The sequence below is a fragment of the Pipra filicauda genome, unplaced genomic scaffold (genome assembly GCF_003945595.2).
Source record: "Pipra filicauda isolate LSUMZ 115617 unplaced genomic scaffold, ASM394559v2 scaffold54_size4384275_pilon, whole genome shotgun sequence".
Taxonomy (NCBI): domain Eukaryota; kingdom Metazoa; phylum Chordata; class Aves; order Passeriformes; family Pipridae; genus Pipra; species Pipra filicauda.
This window is the reverse complement of record NW_024104698.1, coordinates 3,938,272-3,959,856: the sequence shown is the minus strand read 5'-3', so window position 1 is coordinate 3,959,856 and position 21,585 is coordinate 3,938,272. Positions and strand designations below refer to the sequence as shown.

General features: G+C 43.0%; 1 protein-coding gene across 2 annotated transcripts in view; it reads left to right on the top strand.

The window, feature by feature from the left end:
* The window catches only part of RUNX2 (RUNX family transcription factor 2), a 162,899-nt gene that overhangs the window by 79,076 nt on the left and 62,238 nt on the right, over positions 1-21,585 (top strand). Inside the window, exon 6 of one of the 2 annotated variants that reach the window (XM_027722312.2) lies at positions 11,734-12,287. The exons of the other annotated variant lie outside the window; for it this stretch is intronic. Within the exon in view, the coding sequence (XP_027578113.2) occupies positions 11,734-12,212 (479 nt within the window). The 3' untranslated portion in view covers positions 12,213-12,287. Of the gene's footprint in view, positions 1-11,733; positions 12,288-21,585 lie in introns of those variants that run through there. 2 annotated transcript variants of the gene reach the window in all.

Below are 21,585 nucleotides of genomic sequence, written 5' to 3'. Positions count from 1 at the left end.
CAGACCAAAGCCTGTTTCTCTTTCTCATCACCAGCTTCCTGGGAGGATAAAAACCTATATTCAGACTTTACACTATGGAGAAGAAGCATTTATTTAGAGGTGTTCAAAGTTAGGCTGGTTTAAGCTTCAGTACGGCTGATGAATGGAGATGCTGTGTGGACAAGCTTATAACGGATTGAAACTTTGCTTTGAGTAGTTTGCCTTAACTCAGTAAAAAAATTCAGTTAGGTCTGAAAGGAATGAAAAAAATATACAGAGGGATTTACTGGGCTTTTACTAAATGGGATTGAAAATCGTATATTGTTAATGCGAATATAAGAAGGAATACAGTTCCCTCTAGCCCTGCTCTACAACCATGTTTAGCTGTCTGTGCCTGCTGAATTTCATGGCAGTCTGGTGTCTAAACTGGGCTGAAACCTCTGTAGGTCTTTGAATGCTCAGAGTTTTCGACTCTTAGCTATGAGAGCAGAAGCTCCAGTGAAAACAGCCCAGTGGTTGCGTGCAAAGTTTTCCTCTGTCTCCCTGAAGCTCGTGGTGGCGGTGGCAAGTCCTGCTCTGTGGCTTGAGAGCCACCACTTTGCTCTTGCTATGCCGAGGGTCGCGACATCCCCGAGCTGCTCTTGCTCTGCCTCATGAGATGAGAGCAGCGTTTTGGCTCCATGTTCACCCACACATCTCCCCACAGGGCTCCTTCTCACCTGAGCCTCCCAGAATTCATTTGGACGGTGGGCCTTGAGTCATGCTGACATGTTTGACAATTTTATCACAATGTTACCATTGTTTGTGTTACTTGGGGGAAATGTGTTCTCACTGTAAGGGAAAAAACTCTGGCCGTCGCTGGGTGAGTTATTTTCCACTGTTTTCACTCCAACAGCATTATTGCGCCTGCTGTTAAAATCCTTAACCTAAGATGGAAATGCCTCCCTGGTATCTCCCCTCTTCTTTCTCCAGTAGCCAGAAGCTCCATGGGCTAAGTGCCCTCATCCCCTCGGAGCGGCTGCTCCTGCAGGATCCTGTGCAGCCCCGGCTCCGAACACAAGCAGCCGCTTTCAGCTGCCTCCAGGATGAGGTGCGGCTGTTTACCCTCTGGGGACACGGGACTTCATGCCGGGGAGGATTAAAAATCAACATCATGGCCCTGCATGTGGACAGGGACCGAGGCTGAAAATGTCCTTTGAAAGGAGAAGTTATTTTGGAGGGGAGAAATGTGGTTTTAATTGTTTAGATGAGGGGGGGGTTCGTGTTTTATGGATGTCTAGGGGCTGGGGAGGTGCTTTTCTTCCTCTGTGTATGATATTGTTCAGGGAAAAAAAACGGAGTATCTACATTTGTGAATTTAAGCTTTTTTGGCCAGAAGGGTAACAATTTGTAGGGTTTGATTTTTCTCTGGAAAAAAACCCCAACAACAGAGCTTTTTGAGAACAAGGCCGAGTAACCAAAATATGTTTGTTTTTGTTTAAATTGCTCAGTAGAGAAATCGTCTCTTGTCTATTGTTAGGAGCGAGGTTTAAATCAAAGGCAAGTTCTACATATTCTAAAATATACAGACAAGTCTTTGAAAGCAAAGCCAAGCCAAACTTTAAAAGAGACCTTCTCCTTGATGCAGAAGTTTTCAGTTAGTTACTGTGCCGGAGCTTGAGTGGAAAGAACCAGCCTGAGAAACAAATGGCAAATCCTCATTTTGGTGGCGGAAGCCAGGGAGAGCATCGTATTAATAGCACACGAGACCTTTCCACAGCCGTTCTAGTCCAGGGCTTTTCCAGCAGCAGCAAGGAAAAGCCTTTGCAGTTCGTGGGTATTTTTTTGCGTTCGGATTTGGCTGTGGAAGGTTGAAGCGAGCGGCAGAGTGAGGGAGTGGAGGGCCTGATCCTCTCGTGTTGGGTGGTCCCTCCTACCGCAAATAACCCTATTGGAAACAGAGGGACTATTTGTGGAGTCATTTGTTTGTCAGGAAAAGTAGGGTTTGTAGGATACAGCCCCAATTAGCAGCCAAATTCCTGGTTATTTTCTCGTGATAAAAAGGCGGGTAGCTGTCACAGAGATGCACGTAGCATCTCTTCAGTTCCCATTTGAACTCCTGCCACTTGCTCCATGCTTCTTCCCACTTCCTCAGCTACGCAAAAGTTATTCCGGCACCACGCTAGCTCAGATGAGCTGCCTGCTTCCCTCCTGCCCGACACTGACGTGGCCTCCAACCCTTTTCTGTGCTGTTTAGGATCGTCAGGGCACTCCTGGCTCCTGCTCGCTGGTACCTTGGGGTTGTTCTTGAGCTTTGGCTCCAAGCACATCTGGCAGGTGATATCCACCCCCTGCCTGGCCTTACGGCCCGAACCCGAACACATCATCCCACCAATAAACTCTGCTTTTAGCATGGCCAAGATCCAGCCAACCCCATCCAGGGGATGTCCCCTTCTGAATCTGTCCTTTCTTGGGAGATTTACTTAACGTACAGTTTATCACCAAGCTGCAGTTTTTGCAAGGGCAGGAAGGAAAGGAAAGGAAGGAAAATTTGTAAGGGGAGGAAAAAATTGCCTGCACAGGTTACCGGACAGTGGGCACCTGCCCAACCCACCCACGCTGGTGCAGGCAGGGCCATGGCTATGCGGACCCTGTGTGAGCTTGGCAGATGCCAGGAGAGCTGTCTGGGAGCTGCAGGAATGCTGATAGCAGTGTCCTTATTTCGGGGAGGAGGAGTGCTCTTGTTAATTGTATTTTTTTTGTGACTCCCTGTTTTGGTAACCATAAGTCATTAGTGGGTTTTAGTTTTTTTGTTGGTCTTTTTTTTTTTTTTTTTTTTTTTTTTTTTTCCCCCCCTTGAAACTGAAATGAGGGCTGAAAGGGTAGATTTGTCCTTCTTTTTTATTTCTTTCCTTGTTTTCCCTCTATTTTTTCTTTTTCTTTCTTTCTTTTTTTTTTTTTTTTGGCTAATCTGAGGCACACTGCCACATCTGAAGCCACTTGGCTTATTATGGATTTCATGGAAACTGATTCCCTGAAAGTGTTTCCATATGTGTGTTCCCAATATATCCCATCCTTTTCTAAATGGGAGTACAAACTCGCACACGAGCTGGAAATGGCTTCAGGATGTGACAGAGAAGTCATATGACTGGAGTGGCACTGTGTGTGGCCCTCTCTGAAAGACATGGTGTCCTGTGTGCTGGCTCCCATCCTACAGTAGATCCAGTTTCAAAGAACATCTTCCTTCCCGGCTTCTTAAAAACTCTCAATCAAGAACCAGCAAGGAATCCTCTGTCCTCGGGAGAGATGTGTATTAGTTGAATGAGATTTGAAAGGAAAATTTGGATAGGAAGGGAAAAAGAGGGATTTAAAGGGTGAAATAACAGAGCAATGCCAAGGGCTTCCCCCCACCCTCCCTGTCCCTGCAAAACATAGTTCCTTTGTGTCTGCCTCAGGATCAGATGGTATTTCTGAGTTAGTAGCATGCAGTGGAAAAGTACAATTCATGACAACATTGGAAACAAATATTTATACTGGATAGTTAAGGCACATTTTTCTGAAAAGAAGAAAAAAAAAAAAGGAGGAATAAAGTAGCCTGTGAGCCATGATATATATTATCTTCCCATTCACTGAATTTATTCAGGATTGCTGTCCCAACGCTTGCCTTCGCCGTGCCTGCACCGCAGTGCTCAGCCCTGCGGTTTCACCCCCTTGCTGTATACAACACGCTGAGGTTGCTCTCCAAGAAAAGCCTCAAGTGTTCCTGCTGATGCCTTTCGGCTGGAGGAAAACAGCAGTGGCTGAATTTCAGGCAGGAAAAATTGAGGAAAACCGAATGGAGAGCGCTATGCGCCTGTGTGCGTGTTTGTGCTGTGCCATGTTGCAGAGCTCCTAGACTTATTTCCAGGAAGCATTATTTACTTTTTGGTTCCAGCATAGTGTATAGATGGCCTGAGACTTTAAACAAGCAGGGGGCTTTTGATATACTGCCAGTTCTTTTCCACCTGAATCACCCGTGACAGCTCCAGACTGGAGCTGCTGAGATGAGATGGCAAAGGCTGAGGAGTTAGAGGCTCCCCATCACAATAGGTCAACAGGCAGCCACGGGTGGCAGGTCACAACCACTAGCTGAGGACCTGTTTCTGTAATGCGACCATTTGTCCCCCTCCTGTGGTTCTCATTAGGAAGGTTTACGAGTCCTGTGTGAGGCAGCATCTATAAATGAGACGGTGATGACTGATGCTTCCATAGCTTCATTTCCGCTCCCAACAGTCCATCTATGAGGGGCTGGTTGTTGCACTTTTCTACCTACTGATGTTCCCTAAATTTTAGATGAGATAACTCTGGGGGTGCAGTGAGAAGCCACCTGTGTTTTGATGTGTAGTGTCACCCAGCAAGACTTGGGTGCCTGAAGGAAAGGAGCTTCATCCGGGAGAAAAGTCCTATTGAGGGAACAGGACAGGTAATGATGGAGCCTGGGCTGAAGAAGTGCAAAGAGACTCCTATTTTGCTCTTAAGCAATATAGCATCTCTTCTTGGGAAACACTCTTCTTTATCTGCTTGGGAAACATTCTCCTTTATTTGCAAGAGTGGTACTTTAATGGTCGCAGCTAACTGTTATTTATGAGGTGTTTCTCCCCGCAAAGGGCTTAGGTGCAGCATCATAAATTCAGTGAAAACATCTATCTGAAAATTAATCCGTGGTATTCGAGGTGCCAAAGTCCTGATACCTAAATACCAGGAGTCATAAATGTGCAGTTTACCAGGTGAAATGGGGTACTGAAGGACGACAGAAGGGATGCACTGCAATTAGGGTCTTGCCTGTTATATGTGAGGCTCTGAAGGGGTTAAAGTGTTCCTTCCTCCCTCTGACTTTTGTGAGACTGCTGTGCTTAATAATGTTGCAGTTTAAAGGGTCCCAACTAGGCCTTGAAGTTAACACCTTGTTGAGGTGAAGAAAAGAGGAGGGGGGAGCCAGTTCACACCTTTTCTGCAGCTATTGTTTGCCAGGAGACCTGCTTGGGGTAACCTGGATGGAAAGAAATGAGAAAAAAAATTATGCTTTTTTTCTTTTTTCTTTTTTTTCCCCTCCTGAATTAAAGAGAGGGGAAAAGGCATTTGAAAACATACCATTTCCTATGATAAATGGTTCCAAATATCCAGATGACACATGCTCATCCCAAAAGTGAACCGGGGAGGGAGAAGCCCTGTGCATTATTTCTGCTTAACTCTCACCCTCACAGCCTGTAGACACACATTCAGTGGCAGATGCGTGGGAGGAATGTCCCTGAGCTTGGCAGGAAGCTGAGCACCAGCCTAGGTTTCTGGGATCACGGCCTAACAGCTACAGCAAGGAGTAGATACAGGAGGAGGTGGTTTGGGATCCCTGGGAATTGCAGTCCCAGGCTGCATCCTACAGTGGCGTCCAGAGGGAAGGTGGTACAGCAGTTTTGGAGAGCCAAAGGCCTGCCTGGAAGGAGACAGAAAGATCATGCTGTGTGTGATTCACTAAACACTTATTAGCAGAAGGAGGGAACAAAAATTTAACAAAATGAAGAGCAAAATAACATTGTCTCCCTGATACAGAAGGATGCTTGGGAAAGACCCAAAGAGATGCAGCTAGGAAATAACTAATCTTCCATCCAAACACATTGCAAAGAATCCTTAAGATTGCAAAATGAAGTGCTCAGAAATTGAGAAATCTCAGTACTTACATTGCCTGTGCAACTCTACATTAGCCTCATTTTGCTTATGCATTATATTAGAGGTTTTAATTACAGGATCACATGACACTTTTCCCACGGGATTCCTGTCTCATTCAGTGCACAAGATGGACAGTGCTAACTTAATGAGCAGCTCTTGTTTTCTTCTTGTTCTTTGCATTTCCTCAGGCCTTGCTTATTGCAGAGCATTAAATGCTGCTCTGAAGAAGGAATCCCTAATTTCTTGCTGGGCTTTGCTCTAATATTTCTGCCATAGCATTTCTATACAGCTCACTGTAGTGCAATATTCCCAAGAAAGAAAGAACCTGCTTTACATAGAGAACTGAGGCTCTCGTGTCATTCAGTGCACCTTCTCTGTGTCACCTACAGCACAATTTCTGTTTTGTCTGTAGCCTTATGTTCAGACCTGTGATCCCGTTGGTTTCAGCTGCAGCTGGGAACATTTAGGGCACGTGCAAATCAGAAGCCAACATCTTTGCTGCGCACAGAAAATGAGAGAAGTGAAAATGGGATTTGGAGAGATTTCAACTGAGTCATGTAGGACCCATGTGGCAAAAACACATATAAAATCCAGTTAACTCAGGAAATAATTGGGTCTCTCTCACCTCGTTCACTTCACCCCTTCTGATTTCTTGGAGCAGTGGATTTTGGGGATCTATAGACAACAGTCTTCTCTGTTCTTCACCTGAGATACATCTCCAAAGGTCACCAGCTTGGGAGGGTTCATGGAAAAGGAATAGCGTCTTGTGTAGTTGAATGCTGTGTTGTGCATATGGAGAATTAACTTAAATGCTGGTGTTTCCTAACTTTCTCACTCTTCACGTGGTAACCTCAATAACATCCTTTTGTTTGTCCCTAGTTGTGTTTATAGTTTCTCAGATTTCTAAAAAAAGCAAACCCCAAATAACCTTGCCTTTCCAAATTTTTCTTTGCAATACTATACAAACACCCATGGACTCCTTTCACTCAGGCTCTGCCATTCCAATGAGTGGAGCCATTGATGGACCAATCCTTCATGGGGCTGGCATGGGCATGGGTGGCAACATCCCTGTGTTTCAGCAATATTTGCAGAAAAAGGGCTGAGATTTGGGACTCTGGTATTTCATTCCAGTCTCTAGACAAGTGTCTTTGTAGGGGCACAGACTCTTCTGCCCATTTTTAGTCAGAATGCTTATGATTTGTTCATATTTGGCTGGATTTTCATGGCAACATCTCTCATACAAAAGCCACTCCTATTCCAAAGTTCAAGTCCTTACTTCAAAGCATGGAACTGGTACAGCTTTTCAAAGGAAGGCTCCTCAGAGTTTAAGATTAGTAAAACAATATATTTTTCCCAGCAGAAGAGTTTCAGCTGAAATTTTAAAAACAAATAAATGCATAAATCACAATTTAGACCGAGACAGACGCCCAGCATGGACAATTTCAGCCAGAACATTTAAAGTTTAGCAAAGCTGTAAGAGACTGAAAATGGTCTCATCATGTGAAGTGTGTGGCATGCTCCATCTGAGGAGATATTATCAGCTGTAAGCAATCCAGGCTGCGCGTATAATTCATAGATGTAGATGTTTAGGACGGAAAAAACAATTTTAATGGGTCCATTGCTACAATGTCCCAGCCTGAACTGAACTATTGAACAAAAAAATCAACAAAATCTACTATCAACTTCAGTGAATGTCTTAACACTGAAGCTCCCCAAAACACAAGTGAATAATTTAGCTACTGATAAATATATTTAACTATATATAGATGAATTTCCTGTTCAGTGAGTCTTGAACACAGCATCACTATTTTCATGCATCCAATGGTTATGCATTGATGGGCTAGAAATTTCCCTATGAAACATATGCAGTAAGCCAAGGGGACTTTTTTTTTGGTAGTCACCTTATAGTCACCTTATATGACAAAGCTAATTGCAATATTTGTAACTTATAAAATTATCCTGTAGCCCCTTAGAGTAGATATCAGCTTGCTGTACCCACAAGGAGTTAATCTGTCCACGGTACATTATGATCTGTAATAACTGGAAGCGATTGGCCGAAATGCTGTAAACCTGACAGAAATTTTTTGCCCGATTTTCTGCAAACCACAAGCACGGCTTATTAGTTGAGACCTGAGCATTAATTGGCATTAGCTGGCATTTGTAAACTGCAAAAGAGAAATGACCACGACACGCATGCAGCTGTGAATGGTAGGGCTGCAAAGCTGCAACAGGTAAAACTGTGTTCTAAGTGCGAACGCAAAACCGTTTGAGTTGGCTGCTGGCAAATGCCCATGTCTAGGGATTTTAATGAGTGCATCAAAATCAAAATAAGTGAAACCACATGGAATTTTAATTGTTCTTATTCTAAATACGAAACACACTGAAGCAGTATTCTTGAATCTGGGATGTTAGCATATATATTGGCATGTTAACATGACCACTTTTCTGTTCTAAACGTATAGCTCTCAGAAAACTGGAGTGCCAGGTTACATTAGGGAGGAATCAGCTTGGAAGATTTAAAAGTAGTTTAACTTGGACTCATTCAGATGTAAAATGGTTTGCTTTTTTCAAAAATATGCCTTTTTAATTTTTTTTTATTGCTAAGCAATACAGCCAGCTGATGACACTATGTAGCAAAAGATCACTTGCTGTGCTTCTTGCCCTGTCTCTCTTTCTGGAGGCATAATATAAAGTCTTTCCTCTTTACACAAGTGTGGTTTCATCATGTTGTGGCCACAATGTAGGGCAGAGGGTCTGTGCTTCATCCATTTAATGCAAGCTATCATGAGAGTGGGAATTCACAGATGCAAATGGTTTTCTTGCTCTGACAGCAGAAAAATTAGCATAAATCTTTAATCCTGCTGGGGAGAGGAATAAATAAGTTATTATAATATTATAATTATTATATAATGAGTTATATACTTGCACTGTCATGTTACTGTATTGCTGATCAACATCGCTGTTTGTGCACAACTAGATACAAAGATGGGTGCCATACCCAGTAGAACTATTTATCATTCCAGTCCAGCATAGAGCTAAACATGTATAGATGAATAGTCATCTGGGGTTTCCAAGTTAGAACCAAAATCAACCTTAACATAAGGAGTTAGCACAGAGAAAGGAGGTGGAGGGTGAAAATGCATCAGCAGGATTGCATAGCAGTGAGGATGGCAAGAACCTGAGGTTTAGAGCTGACTTTTTCATAAGTTTCACTTAGAAATGAGACTTTCAAACAGGCATCTCAGAGAACTTCTCCTGATCTCCAAAAATATCTTTGCCCAATGGAGATACATAAGGCTGGGAACAAGTGGCAGCCTTATGCAGGGAGTTATGGAGACAGCAAAAGGTGTTTGGGCAAGAGGGGAGTTGGAGAAGTGAGTGTGCAGGAGCTGTGCAGACACAGCCATGAGTGAGATAAGACAGGGTTGTGGTTATTTGGCCTTTGGGTAAATAGGATTGTGCTTTACAAGCAACAGTAAAAACAAACAAGTGTGGATTTACTACGGTATGTAACGAGGTCTGTAGCCCCACATTCGAAATGCCTACGTGTGGTGTGCACGTTCCCAGTGATTCGACTCAGACATGATCTCTTGGCAACACCCATACAGATAATATTTGGATCTAGTCCTGAGAGGGAGATTGCCTTTTAATGTGTAAAACTGCTTGGAGAGTTTGTTACTAAGAAAAAAAAGGTATTGATTGCAAAGAAACTGAAAATAGTGATGTTCTTCTACACCCTTACACTCATGCCTTTGGTTATAAAAATCCTGTTTAGCTTTTATCGGGGTAAACTAAGAGCAATTCTGTTCATGTTGGGAGAGTTGCAACAACAATAATAAAAAAAAAGGAGTATAAGCAGTAGCAGATTGAAACTCAGTATTTTGAGCAGCTGGGGAAATTATGTTCTAACCTTATATATCCAGATACATATCAGACCTGTTCACAATATAAAGGATAGTGTTCCAAAATTACAGCTTTGAATCTGGGTGGTATTGCCTCTGGCTATTGTTTGCAGTTGGGAACGAAAGGAGTTGCATCAAGTAGTAGAGTGTTTGCTGTAAAGGTACAAGTTATATTACATTCCATGGCGCTGTGGTTGGAGGGGTTGATGATGGAGACAGACCCATTCACCCGTAGGTCACTGATTCAGTCCCTGATAAAGATAATAGTAATCACATTGTCATCAGAGTTTAGAATGGGCTTTTACTGCCCATTTAAAGCTCTGTACTCAATATCTTTTGAGATGGCAGATTATAAACCCCCAGGTTTCGGGGTGATTTGGATGCTTAGCTGGCTGTGGCCTGGGTCCTCCAGCCTGAACCCAAACTGTGCTTGAGCTTTACCCTGCTTCTGCTTTTAAATGTCGTTGTAGGCATGGATTCAATGAGCTGGGAGAACAGGAGAGAATATAGTGATCTAAATCCCAAAATGTGCCACACAAGCTGACAGGGGCTGTTGAGTCTGTGGCTTGTGGCAGCAACAACCATTGTGGATGCTATAGGAGGCCAAGGGCAGAAGGGCTGTAGGGACTTTCTTTCTACACAGCAGTATCATCAAGTCAGATCTGAAGCCTGTCCACAAGGAAAATAAGTGCTTCATTTTAAACTGAAGATACACAGAGTTTTTCAGTGTTTAGCACATCAATTTGGCATCTAGAAGATGCCGTATTTTCCTTTTAGTTAAATCAGGTTCGGTAGATTGAAAAAGAGGTGAGTGAACCCCTGGATCTGTAGGACTGTAAAGCTGTAGAAGTGTTAGGTGGGAAGTGCAAGGAGGATCCATTTGATTTCATAATTTTCCCTCTTTAGTTATACCCTGCTCTTTCCATCTCTTTATAAATATGTGTATATGTGTCTGCTGCATACTGGCCCATGCATTTGCCTCCTCCTGCTCTGTGCTTCTTCATTAGGCTTTCCCTCTTTCCCCCTGTCCCTTTTCCCACACCCTCTTTGTTTTCCACTTTTCTGGCTCCCAGTACGAGCTTTCACCATCTTTTTTTTCTGCTCCTGTCCATCCCACGGTCTCCTAAGCACATCACCCAACTACTAACGTTTGCTTTCCAGTTCTGCTCCAAAGCTTTGGATGTTTGATGTGGGATTAGAAATTAGCCAAAATGAGTTTACCCATCCCTGTTTTGCGTTAGACTCCAATTCACAGCGTTACCATCCAGACATGCACAGTAGCCATAAACTGTGTGGTCTTTTTTTTTTTTCAACCAGACTGCAGTGACTACATATGAAAACAACTTTTTTCAATGGCAAAAAGAGTGTTGGGCTTGTAATTTTCCATCAACTGCTCTGAAAAGTAAAATCTGCATCTTTGCTATCAGCGCAGTGGCTTTGCCCGTCCTTCAGATGCAGCAAACAGCATTTTTCAGCCAAAGGAAGCAGCTGAACACATTCTCACCTAAATAAATTATTTAAGGCAAGAAGTGGGTCTTAATCACCTCCAGTTTAACTCTCCTGGTGTCAGTGGTACAGTTAACTCGGTGTTGCCAGCTCTTGTACCTTTATTACAAGTTGCATGATAATTTCTGCTTTTCTGGAAATGCCAGCTCCTGACAGCCTGTGCTGAATCTCAGCTTTTGTGTGCAACCAGACTTGAGTTTCTTGAGAGGCTCTAGCAAAAATCCAGAGACATGTAACCCCCAAAGCTCCGAAACCAGAAGGCAAATCAACTCCAAATCCACCTTTCTATTTTTGGCTCTTTTTCAATCCCTTGATTTCAGAGAATTTTTTTTCCCCTTTCTTTTTTTGGCTCTTTTTCAATCTCTTGATATTAGAGGTGTTTTTTTCCCTGACCTGACTCGTGGCCTTTGAACACTTCAGGTTGGCAATGCTGCTCCCTCCATTGGCATCAGTGGAGTTAGACCACGGATGAGTTTGGCCCAGCGCTTGTAGAAGACAGATGTATGACTCTGTTCCTTGCAATGTATTGCTTGATGTGATCTGCTGTTCTCTTGGGGGCCAAAAGAAGTGGGTTATCTTAGAAAAATAAAATTCTATCATCACTTGATACAAAAAATGGTATTTACAGAATTGTTTTCCCCCGTCTTTTGTTATAATTTTTTAGGTGCTTCAGAGCTGGGCCCATTTTCAGATCCCAGGCAGTTCACAAGCATTTCATCCCTCACTGAGAGCCGCTTCTCCAACCCACGAATGCACTATCCAGCCACCTTTACCTATACACCGCCAGTCACCTCAGGCATGTCACTGGGTATGTCCGCAACCACTCACTACCACACCTACCTACCACCACCCTACCCCGGCTCTTCCCAAAACCAAAGTGGACCTTTCCAGACCAGCAGCACTCCATATCTCTACTATGGCACTTCGTCAGGATCATACCAGTTCCCCATGGTGCCGGGAGGGGACCGCTCCCCTTCCAGGATGCTCCCGCCGTGCACCACCACGTCCAACGGCAGCACGCTGCTAAACCCTAACTTGCCCACCCAGAGTGACGGGGTGGAGGCGGATGGCAGCCACAGCAGCTCCCCAACCGTCTTGAATTCTAGTGGCAGGATGGATGAGTCCGTTTGGAGGCCGTACTGAGATTTCTTCCATAGCCGGCCCGACCTCCGCAAGCCAAAAAAAAAAAAACCAAACACCAAACGGTCGACTAACTACGAAGTGCCTGTTTTTGTTTTTTTTTTTCTTTTTCTTTAAAAAAAAAAAAAAAATTTACCAATATGTGCAACTGTGTAGACGGGATGATAATGGCCATAAATAACACAAGAGTTACCAACACACCATAACCCATGTTTCAGATTATGTGAATCAAAGCACATATTTTCTTTTTTTTCCCCTTGGAACCATTTTATATTTAAAATGTACTTTCTCCACACACAAAATCACCCCCTCCTTTTTTTTTTTTCTTTTTTTTCCCCTTCCTTTTCCCCTCCCCCCCAAGAGTTTTGTAATAACTAGTGAGTTACTTTTGCCAACGAGGAGAGAACGGACTCCCCGGCTATCAGGAGAAACATGGTGATGCAAGGCAAAGGCTGCATTCCCTTTTATTTTAATAAAAAACCCAAAACTAACCATGAACTCCAGATACAGTTGCAATCATACAACGTATGGGACCCTCTCCACACCCGTAGTGCAATTCACCTGGCTTGTATTGGTGCACATAAAAAGGAAAGCAAAGAGCGAGTTGCTTCCATTTTGCCATGATCCATTCAGACGAAAACAGCTGTCCCAAAAAACTCTGCCCAAGCCTTGCTGCGGATAACGGTTGGAACTTCTCTTTGTTCACTGCTTTTTTGGTTTGTTTTCGGGTACTTAAAGAGAATGAGTTTTCAAGTTAGGTGAGCCAACCCCAGGGTTTCCTTTTTGCTTTTGTATCCCCTCATTTTGCCTTCGATTAGCCAAAAACCAAAAATAACAACCAAAACCTTGAAAAACGAAAAAACAAAATGTTATTACTTATGCAAAATATGAGAATGGCAATATATATTACTAGAGCCAAAATGGTATACATAGTATTTGTGTTCAGCTATGTTCTCTTTTTATTTTCTTTTTTAAATTATAAATGTGTAAAATTTGAGGTTGTTTGCTAACGTGAATCATCATATAACTTTAAAAGAATATTTATAATTATTTAATGACATTTGGACCCTTTAAACATTTTTTAATGTAATGATATATTGACTTCGGTCTCTAAAAGTGTTTTTTGTTTCTTTTTGGTTTTTTTTGTTTTGTTTTTTTTTTTTTACTTATTACATTTCTGCGATGGTGTAAACCTCAAACCTTCACCCAACTCTGAAAAGCAGTTCCAGTGTGAACCAGTTTACAATGTGACTTAAAAATGACAAACCCAACCCAAATGCATCCACATCAAATGATTTTGGATGTAGGATCTTTTTATATAACTTATGAAGGAAATATTGTGTTTAAAATATTTTTATTAGCTGTCTGGTTGCCTTCAACACACTCTTGCCTTTTAATCAGTAGTTGTGGAGACACTGGAAAAATGGTAGGAAGGATGAAATATTTTCCACCCTTCCCCTAATTTCTTCTTCTCCCAGGATTTTTCTCAGTACTTCAAAATTTGAAAAGATTCATATTTAAAATGGTCTATTTTGACAGCATAATTTGGATTTCAGAAGGGTTGTTGTTTTTTTTTTTTCCCCAAAGAAAAATCAAAACTGTTCAAGGACCGTATTTTTGCAAATAATGAATTGTTAAATATCTCAGAAATGGGATTAAGGGAGAAATGGTGAAACATTTTCCCCTCCCCTTGCAATTTCAGCCCACTCAGTGGAATGAAAAGATTCCAAACTTGAGACAGAAGCTGCCTGGTAGCGAGTCACCGCCCATTAGCATTAAATGCGGGAGCCATACGGATGATGTGGTGGCTCTGAAGCTGATGTGGCTGTTGCCATGTTAGAGGGACAAGCCCAAGGGCAGCAGTACTTACCTCTGCAGAAGCTGAAAATCTAAACTCACCTTAAAAGCCGCTCTAGTGCTCCCAGACGTGATACAGGGAGAACAGATTGCACCCAAAACCCAAAACCCTTGGCCAACCTGCTGCCAAACTGTCCTGCGGAGGGGCCGAAATTTTGTCCAGCCCAGGGCAGCAATATCAAACAGGGAGCTGACATGGCAACAGCTGGATGTGGTGGGAGCTGAACCACCCGCCCCACGCTCTCCCCAAACAGGTGATGTTAAGCCTGGTTTAGTGGGATGTTTGGCACATGCTGGTGGGCTTTGCTGGTGCCTCCTCCTTCTAGTCCTTTAGTCACTGCTCTCTGCAGCCCCCTCAGGGGCTGGAGGCCTCCAAGCTGCTCCTTGGGTGTTCTTTGGCTCCCTCCAAAGTATTGCAATAAACCAACAGTGGGCACAGCCATTACAGAGCCAGACACCACCCCTACTGCTCGTTAATAGCGAAGCTGTTGAACGAGTTTCCATTAGCATGGTACATCCCTCCAATCTGCGTGACGACGTGCTCTTAAAAACAATAAATTAATAAAAAGTCTTTGCCTTCTAAAGGTTGTATACCAAGTATGCTTAAAGTATAAGTAAGACACTTTGTTTTTCTTCTAATACTTAGTTTTCCTTCAAAGATGGAAGCTGTAATTGATTCTATTTATTGTTGGTTTGTGGTAGCTTGAAGCATACCACTGTCCATTTATTTGTAACTGTAAAGTAACGTTTGTTAGTCTCAGCAGCACTTAAAAAGCCAGTGTCTGGTTACACATTTCAGTTTTGTTTTTTGTTTAGTAAGCAAGAGAAAAAGAGATGTACTGCCAGTGCAAGCTGTTTCCTATTTAATAAAAGGTACTATATTTGTACATTATTTGTTATTGCTGAGAAGGGCTTTTTAAGGTTTACTGTATGCATATTAAGTAATTTTTAGGGTGCTTTTGTGTTGAAATGTTGTTAAGAGTGGCTGCAGGCAGCAACCCAGATTTTCTTTTTTTTTTTCTCTCTTTTTCTTTTTTTTTTTTTTTTTTTTTTTTTTCAGACTTTGTTGTAAAATTCAAGCACTTGGTTTTTGTTTCTGGATAAATCCAGCACAGACCAGATTTTTTTGTTTTGCCCAATACCGACAGGACTCTGTTTGTGTCCCCGCGGTTTTTCAACTGGACCATTAGGGACAGACGTTGAAAACGTTTTCTCCGCCCGGTCGAGGCACGCGTGCCTGATCCAACTGATCCGTGCCCTCGGCTGACCTGACTCTGCCTGCTTGAGATAGGAAGGAAAGGATTTTCTAAGTACCTGCAGACAGAGGAGCACCAGCCTCTTGACTTTCAGTAGCTCCTGAACCCTCCCGGTGCCTTTGGAAAATCTCTCCCAGTACATCAGGCTGGTCGTGGAGGGAGCTGTACAAGCTGAGGCAGAGATGCTCACCAAAGCTTTCAGAAAATGCTTTTGAGTTCACTTGGAAATGCTCTTGAAACAGGATGTCAGACAAAAAACCCCAACCACCTGGTGCTATGTAGTGAATCCTATCAGTTTATTGGAGCTTTTGTGAGGTACTTGGCATTGCAGGAGTTTTCCCAAAGGTACGACAGCCCTTCCCTCGGGGCAGTGGCAATCTTTGGCACCAGTCATAGATTTAAAGATAAAATATGGCCTTTTTCTACCGTTCAGTTCTCTTATCCTACCAAAGATTTACTTCCAGCACAAAAGGCACGATGTCCCTTTTGCCAAATGGAGGATTAAAGCCTCCTCTCCCTCCTCCTAAGGGTAACCAGATCGGGGGCAGCCGGTAGGGACGGATGAGTAAAGCAAATTATTTACCCCACAGCATCACTTGTGTGGCGTTTATTGTTTACTTTAAAAGACCAGCTGCTGTGTCTTTCTTAGCATTGAACTTTTTTTTGCCAGCAGTCCCCTGAGCAAAGATTGACCAGTTTCCACAGGTACCATCTGGAGTGGGGAGAATTTTGCACTTTCACCCTGAGCAAAGCGAGGCTCAGCCCCTCACAGGCTGCAGCGCTAGCAAGCCATGAGCAAAAGCAATAATTAAACCTGGATCAGCCATGAGCTCAAAGAAGCCCCATTCTCTGCCCCCCTGAATTTCTTCTTATTTTTAAATAGAATGCATTTCAGTTTAACATTTTCTGAGAACTTTTTTAGATGTTTGTTTACTTCCATGTTTACAGGTAACTCTTTGCTTTTTTTTTAATGCAGTACTTTTAAGTATATCAGCCAAAACCATACTTTTACAGTAACTTTAGGTAATATGAGTGACATTCCAATTTTTTTTTGTTGTTAATATGCTTTACCAATCTTGAACTTCTGCTGGAAAAAAATATTTGTAGCATTTTGTGTAAATACAAGCTTTAATTTTTTATTTTTTCAAATGCTGTCACCCGAGATTTGCTTTTCATGCACATATTGTACAAACACACTCTGCTTTATGCCACAGACGATGATTGTGGATCAGTTTACTTCAACTTCAAAGGGACTATTTGTATTGTATGTTGCAACTGTAAATTGAATTGTTTGGCATTTTCTCATGATTGTAATATTAATTTGAAGTTTTAATTTCATTTTCAATAAAATGGCTTTTTTTTTTTGTTAATGTTCTTCTACGCTTCTTTTTCTTCCTTGTCTCCTCTTGGCACCAGGCAGGGTAAAGCAAGCACAGGGTAGGACACGGTACTGGCTCGTCCATCCTGGCCCCATCAATTAAATATAAAAAGCAAGTTTCCAGGCCTTTGTGTGGTAAAGAACATCTTCTAAAACTGATCTCAAATGTTGCTTCTTTTTCTGAGCCTGCAAACTATCAAAACCTGTGTTTCTTAGAGAAGTGCAAACTGCTCTTTCTTGCTGCATCATTAACTCTGAAACCTATCAGTTGACATTAGCTATGACATTCTGGTGCTAAGAGGGCTGTGGGCAGAGTTTGAAGTACAGGGAAAACCAGGATTTCTAAACTGGGAAGGAGGGTTTGGGATTTATGACACTTTTCCAGGATGGGGCTTGATCCATCCCCACCTCTTCCCGGTCAGACCTGAGGAATGTAGTTACAGATAATGTGATTTGCATGGCCTGAGGCAAGAATAGTTTTCAAGCAGCAAAAAATATATGGATTGGGAGGGGGCTGAGGGAGGAGGCTATTTTTCCTCCAGCTTAGTGTCAGGGGTAGGAGGAGATGCATCTAATGAAGGTGAGATTAAGTTCACCTGAGGCTGCCTGCAGGAGGAGAGGACAGGAATTGTTTGCAAGCTTGTTCCTGATCTCATAGTAAGTTCTTGTCCTTCTTAGCTATTTCTTGAGTCTGCAAAAGAGAAACAGTAGCAAAGAGAGGTGTGAGGTTCTGATCATTTCAAGAAACCTTTCTCTCTGGAGTCTAAATGTCAGTGATACTGATTTTGGGAGCTCATTTGGCTTTACCATGGACCTACACATTTGTTATGTGGTGTTTTAACCTTGCAATAATATTTGAGGGTCTTCAAGAGTGTTTTCATTCCAATTCATAATCTGAGTCCTGATTTTAGGGAAGCTTGATCCAAGAGTGAGGAACCAAGCAAACCAATCAACACTTGGTGATGTAGTTACTCTATAATTTTTTTCTGGGGGACTTGTGCTACAAACATTAGTGATAAAATTTTGTTTCCCTCTGGCACACAGATTAATTTAGCTATTCTTCCTTTCACGATCACTTAATCCAGATTCTCATCTATGAAAATAAACAATTTTTCTTCATTTTGTGTGATGGAATGTTGGAACAGGGGCCTTGAGAGATTGTGACACTTCTGTCCTTGGAAGTTTACAGGACCCAACTGCATAAAACATGGAGCAACCTGGTCTGACCCTAGGAACTGAGGATGCTTGAGCAGGAGATTGGGCTGGAGACCTCCCATGGTTCCTTCCTAATTATCTCATGGCCCTGTAAGGCAGGCTGGGAGCTGCCTGCTACAGGTTGCTGTCTGAGATAAAAAGTGCTTGCGTGACTGTATGGAGAGCAAATATTCAGCTAAATGCAATCTGAATAAAGTGGTTGGACAGGATTAAATTCGTGCATAGGCAGGTTATTGAGGAGTTACAGTGATCCCTCTGTCTTTTCACAGAATCATAGAATGGTTTGGGTTGAAAGGGACCTTAAAGGTCAATTTTTGTTGGTTTCTGGCACATTTCTCTGGGATGTCTACAGCAGTCATAGTCAGAAAAAGGGCTGGAAGAGCCAAACCATCCCTCTGATCCAGTACAGCAGTTCCTGTCAAGTATCATACTGGGGATGTTGCTTTTGATTTTTTGCTTCATTTACCCTTCTGTAGCTTGTGAAGGTGACTCTCTTGCCTTAGCCAGAAACCAAACACTCGAGGCAAAATGACCGCCACTGGCCAACACGGAGGACAGCCCCTTACAGAGATAAGTGGGGGGAGATAAAACTCAAAGCACTTTAGGAGAGAAGATTTAGAGACATTTCCTGCAAGTGGTGATGACTGTTCTCTTCCCCATCTTTTTGTGTCAGTAAATATCTTCTGTGTTTTGGGTTGTGAGTGCTGAACATCAGCTTTGGATGACAGGAGTCAGACCTTGCTGGTCCCACACAGTCCTGCACTGCCTCTCTCTGCTGGCCTTGGTTTTAACTCTCTAATTTCCTGTGGCTGTGAGCAACACCAGAGGGGCTCAGAGCAGGCCTGGTTTTGTGCCTAAAGCAAGCTCTTGGGGAGAGATGGGGGTGAGAAGGAGCAGGGTCTGACCAAGCCCTATGCTGGCACCAATTAAAAATTTCATCAAGCAGTTTACTGGGGAAAAGGAGGAAATAACTTCAGTTATATATCTAAGGACTGATATGAACTATCTAGTTACCTTCTGCCCGGTCAGGAGGAAATGAATCGATATTTTGGGGTGAAATCCCTCCCTTGAGTTACTGCTCATGAATGGACAATATTCTGCCTAAGTCACAGCAGCTCTGCAGCATGGGGGAGGACACACTGGATCATATATTTGGGTAGGGGTGTAGTGAGGGTGTCCAGCTCAGGCACTCACCACTCAGCTGAATGCTTGCAGAGGACAGACTAAGATTGTTATTCCTCAGAAACATTTGTTAGGTGGGTTAAAAGTAATAAGCAAATCCACTAGAAACCCATAATCCTTGGACAGGTGATGCAGACGACCATGGAAGTTAAAATACTGGGAGCAGGTTGAGAATTTCTGCTCAACATCTTCAACAAAAGTTTTAGCACAAGCCTAAAGCAAAAAAAAATTAAATATTTAACTTGGGCCTTCTGTGATTTTCTTTTCCCTGTAGATCTTCTGTTGCAATGTCAGTCTGGGATGAATGGAGCTGTTCCCATGAGGATTCTTTGTGATACTTGTATGTCTTTGGAGGGGGGGACCTCAGCATTTACCCCACTGGGAATAGGAAACTGTTGGCCTCACTAGTGGATAAGGCTGTGAGATACAAAGAGAGCAAAGCCCAAACTTCCAAAAGCTTCTGATGACCTGATGCAGTAACTTGGGACCCACAACATAATTTAAAATTGAAGTTCTCAGGCCTGCCTTGCTACTCTCATGCACATTTATTGCATATTTTACTTAGGGTAAAGGCAACCTACATTTCTTGTGTTGACTGTGTTACCTAAATAACAAGCAGACTTGAATTTCCCTACTGCAGTTACGTGAGAGAATAAAAAAAAATCCCTATAGGTATATTTTAAGAACTTGTAAAGATGAGACAAATTAGTTTTACTTCTGTAGCTGGGAAATTTCAGCATCATTTATGATTCTCCAAATGACTTGGGACTCCTTATGCCTCAGTTTCCCTAAATATAGATCAGGGAATTTATTATTTCCCTACTTTGTCAGGGTGTCCCATGGACTCAGTGTTTACAGAGAGCTTTGGACTTCTGTTGTTGTTGTTGTTGTTTAGCTTTTTTTCACTACAAATCCAATGTTTGGTCTCACACCATTGGATAGTGTCCTTTGAAACAGCACATTTCTAAACCACATGTTTAGAAAAATTGACCCAGTTTCCAGACTGCTGATCTGGTCAAATAACAATGTGGAGTTAAGGCCAAGTTGTGCTGTCTCAACAGATTTACTCTGAATTTGTGGTGGGGCAGGAAAAAAAGCAGAGATCGCTGCAATCCGTGGAGGCAGCCCTTGGCCGCTCCCTCCCAGCAGCTCGCTCGGGACAAGCAGCTGGAGCTTTGTGGGATGTCCCAACACTTAGAGAAAAGCAAACAACCCATGTTAAAGCTGATATGCTGCAGCAACTTGCCAGTGATTAATGTTTACCACGAGGCCAAATTCAGCTGGTGATTACGCCAGTGGAGATCAGCTGAAGTCCCTCTATTAATAGCCCCGCGGTTTTGGACGCCAGCATTTTCCTACCCGTAAGTGTGGGTGTTATCAATGAAGGGCCACTGAAGTGCTGGTTGGAAGGAGTCTCAGTTGGTCTCCCAGTTCAAGGGAGGCTCAATGCAGTACCACTGGCACCAGATCCTCTCAGCAAGGCTGTGCCCAGCAAGTCTTGGTATCTTCTAAGTGTGGAGATGGAGCCGGGATTTCAGCATCCCCAACCTTCCCCTAATATCCACCCCCCAGCCTTTCAAAGTGCAGATGGTAACTTTTTCCCCAACTTCTGGTTTAGGGATTGGGTTTGTCCCTGCCTCTGGCTTTGGACACAAGAGGTGCAATAAGGGTTTAAAACCTTGTTGCACATCTATAGGACTCCAGTGCCAGGTGACCTCTCCTTTCTCCTTCATTTGTATTCAGAGAATCACAGAATGGTTTAGATAGGAAGAGGCCTTAAAGACCATCTTGTTCCAAACCCCTGCCATGGGTAGGGACACCTTCTGATAGATCATGTTGCTCCAAGCCCTGTCCAGCCTGGCCTTGAACATTTCCAGGGATGGGGCAGCCACAGCTTCTCTGGGCAACCTGTGCCAGAGCCTCACCACCCTCACAGGGAAGAATTTCTTCCTAATATCTAATCTATCCTGCCTTCTTTCAATTTAAAGCCATTCCCCCTTGTTCTATCTCTCCAGGCCCTTGTCAAAAGTCCCTCTCCAGCCCTCTAATAGCCCCTTTAGGTGCTGGAAGGCTGTAGCTGTTCCTCCAGACTGTGACTTTAGAGCACTATTAAAAATAAAGTCGAACCCTAAACACAAAGGCAGCTCCTCAACCCCCCTCCCACTCCCCTCACCCCCTCCACCCCCCCAGCTTGTTTACTTTTTGATTTCCGCAGTTGGAAAAAGAAGTCCTTGGTAGCTGAAAGTGATGCTGTTACTTCCAAATGCTGTGAGACAGCTTCTCCCAGGAAAGCACAATTTTTATTCCTGCTCCAGGGTGTGCGAGGCTGGTTAGCAAATATGAGGAAATAGGAAAGAAAGACTGCAACAGAAGGGATAAAAAACCCAAATAATCCAGACTGATCTTGGGAAACCTGGATGCAAAGGATCTTTGTCCGTTTATTACCAGTAGTGGTGCTCTCCTTAAAGAGCAAGATGTTCTCATCTTT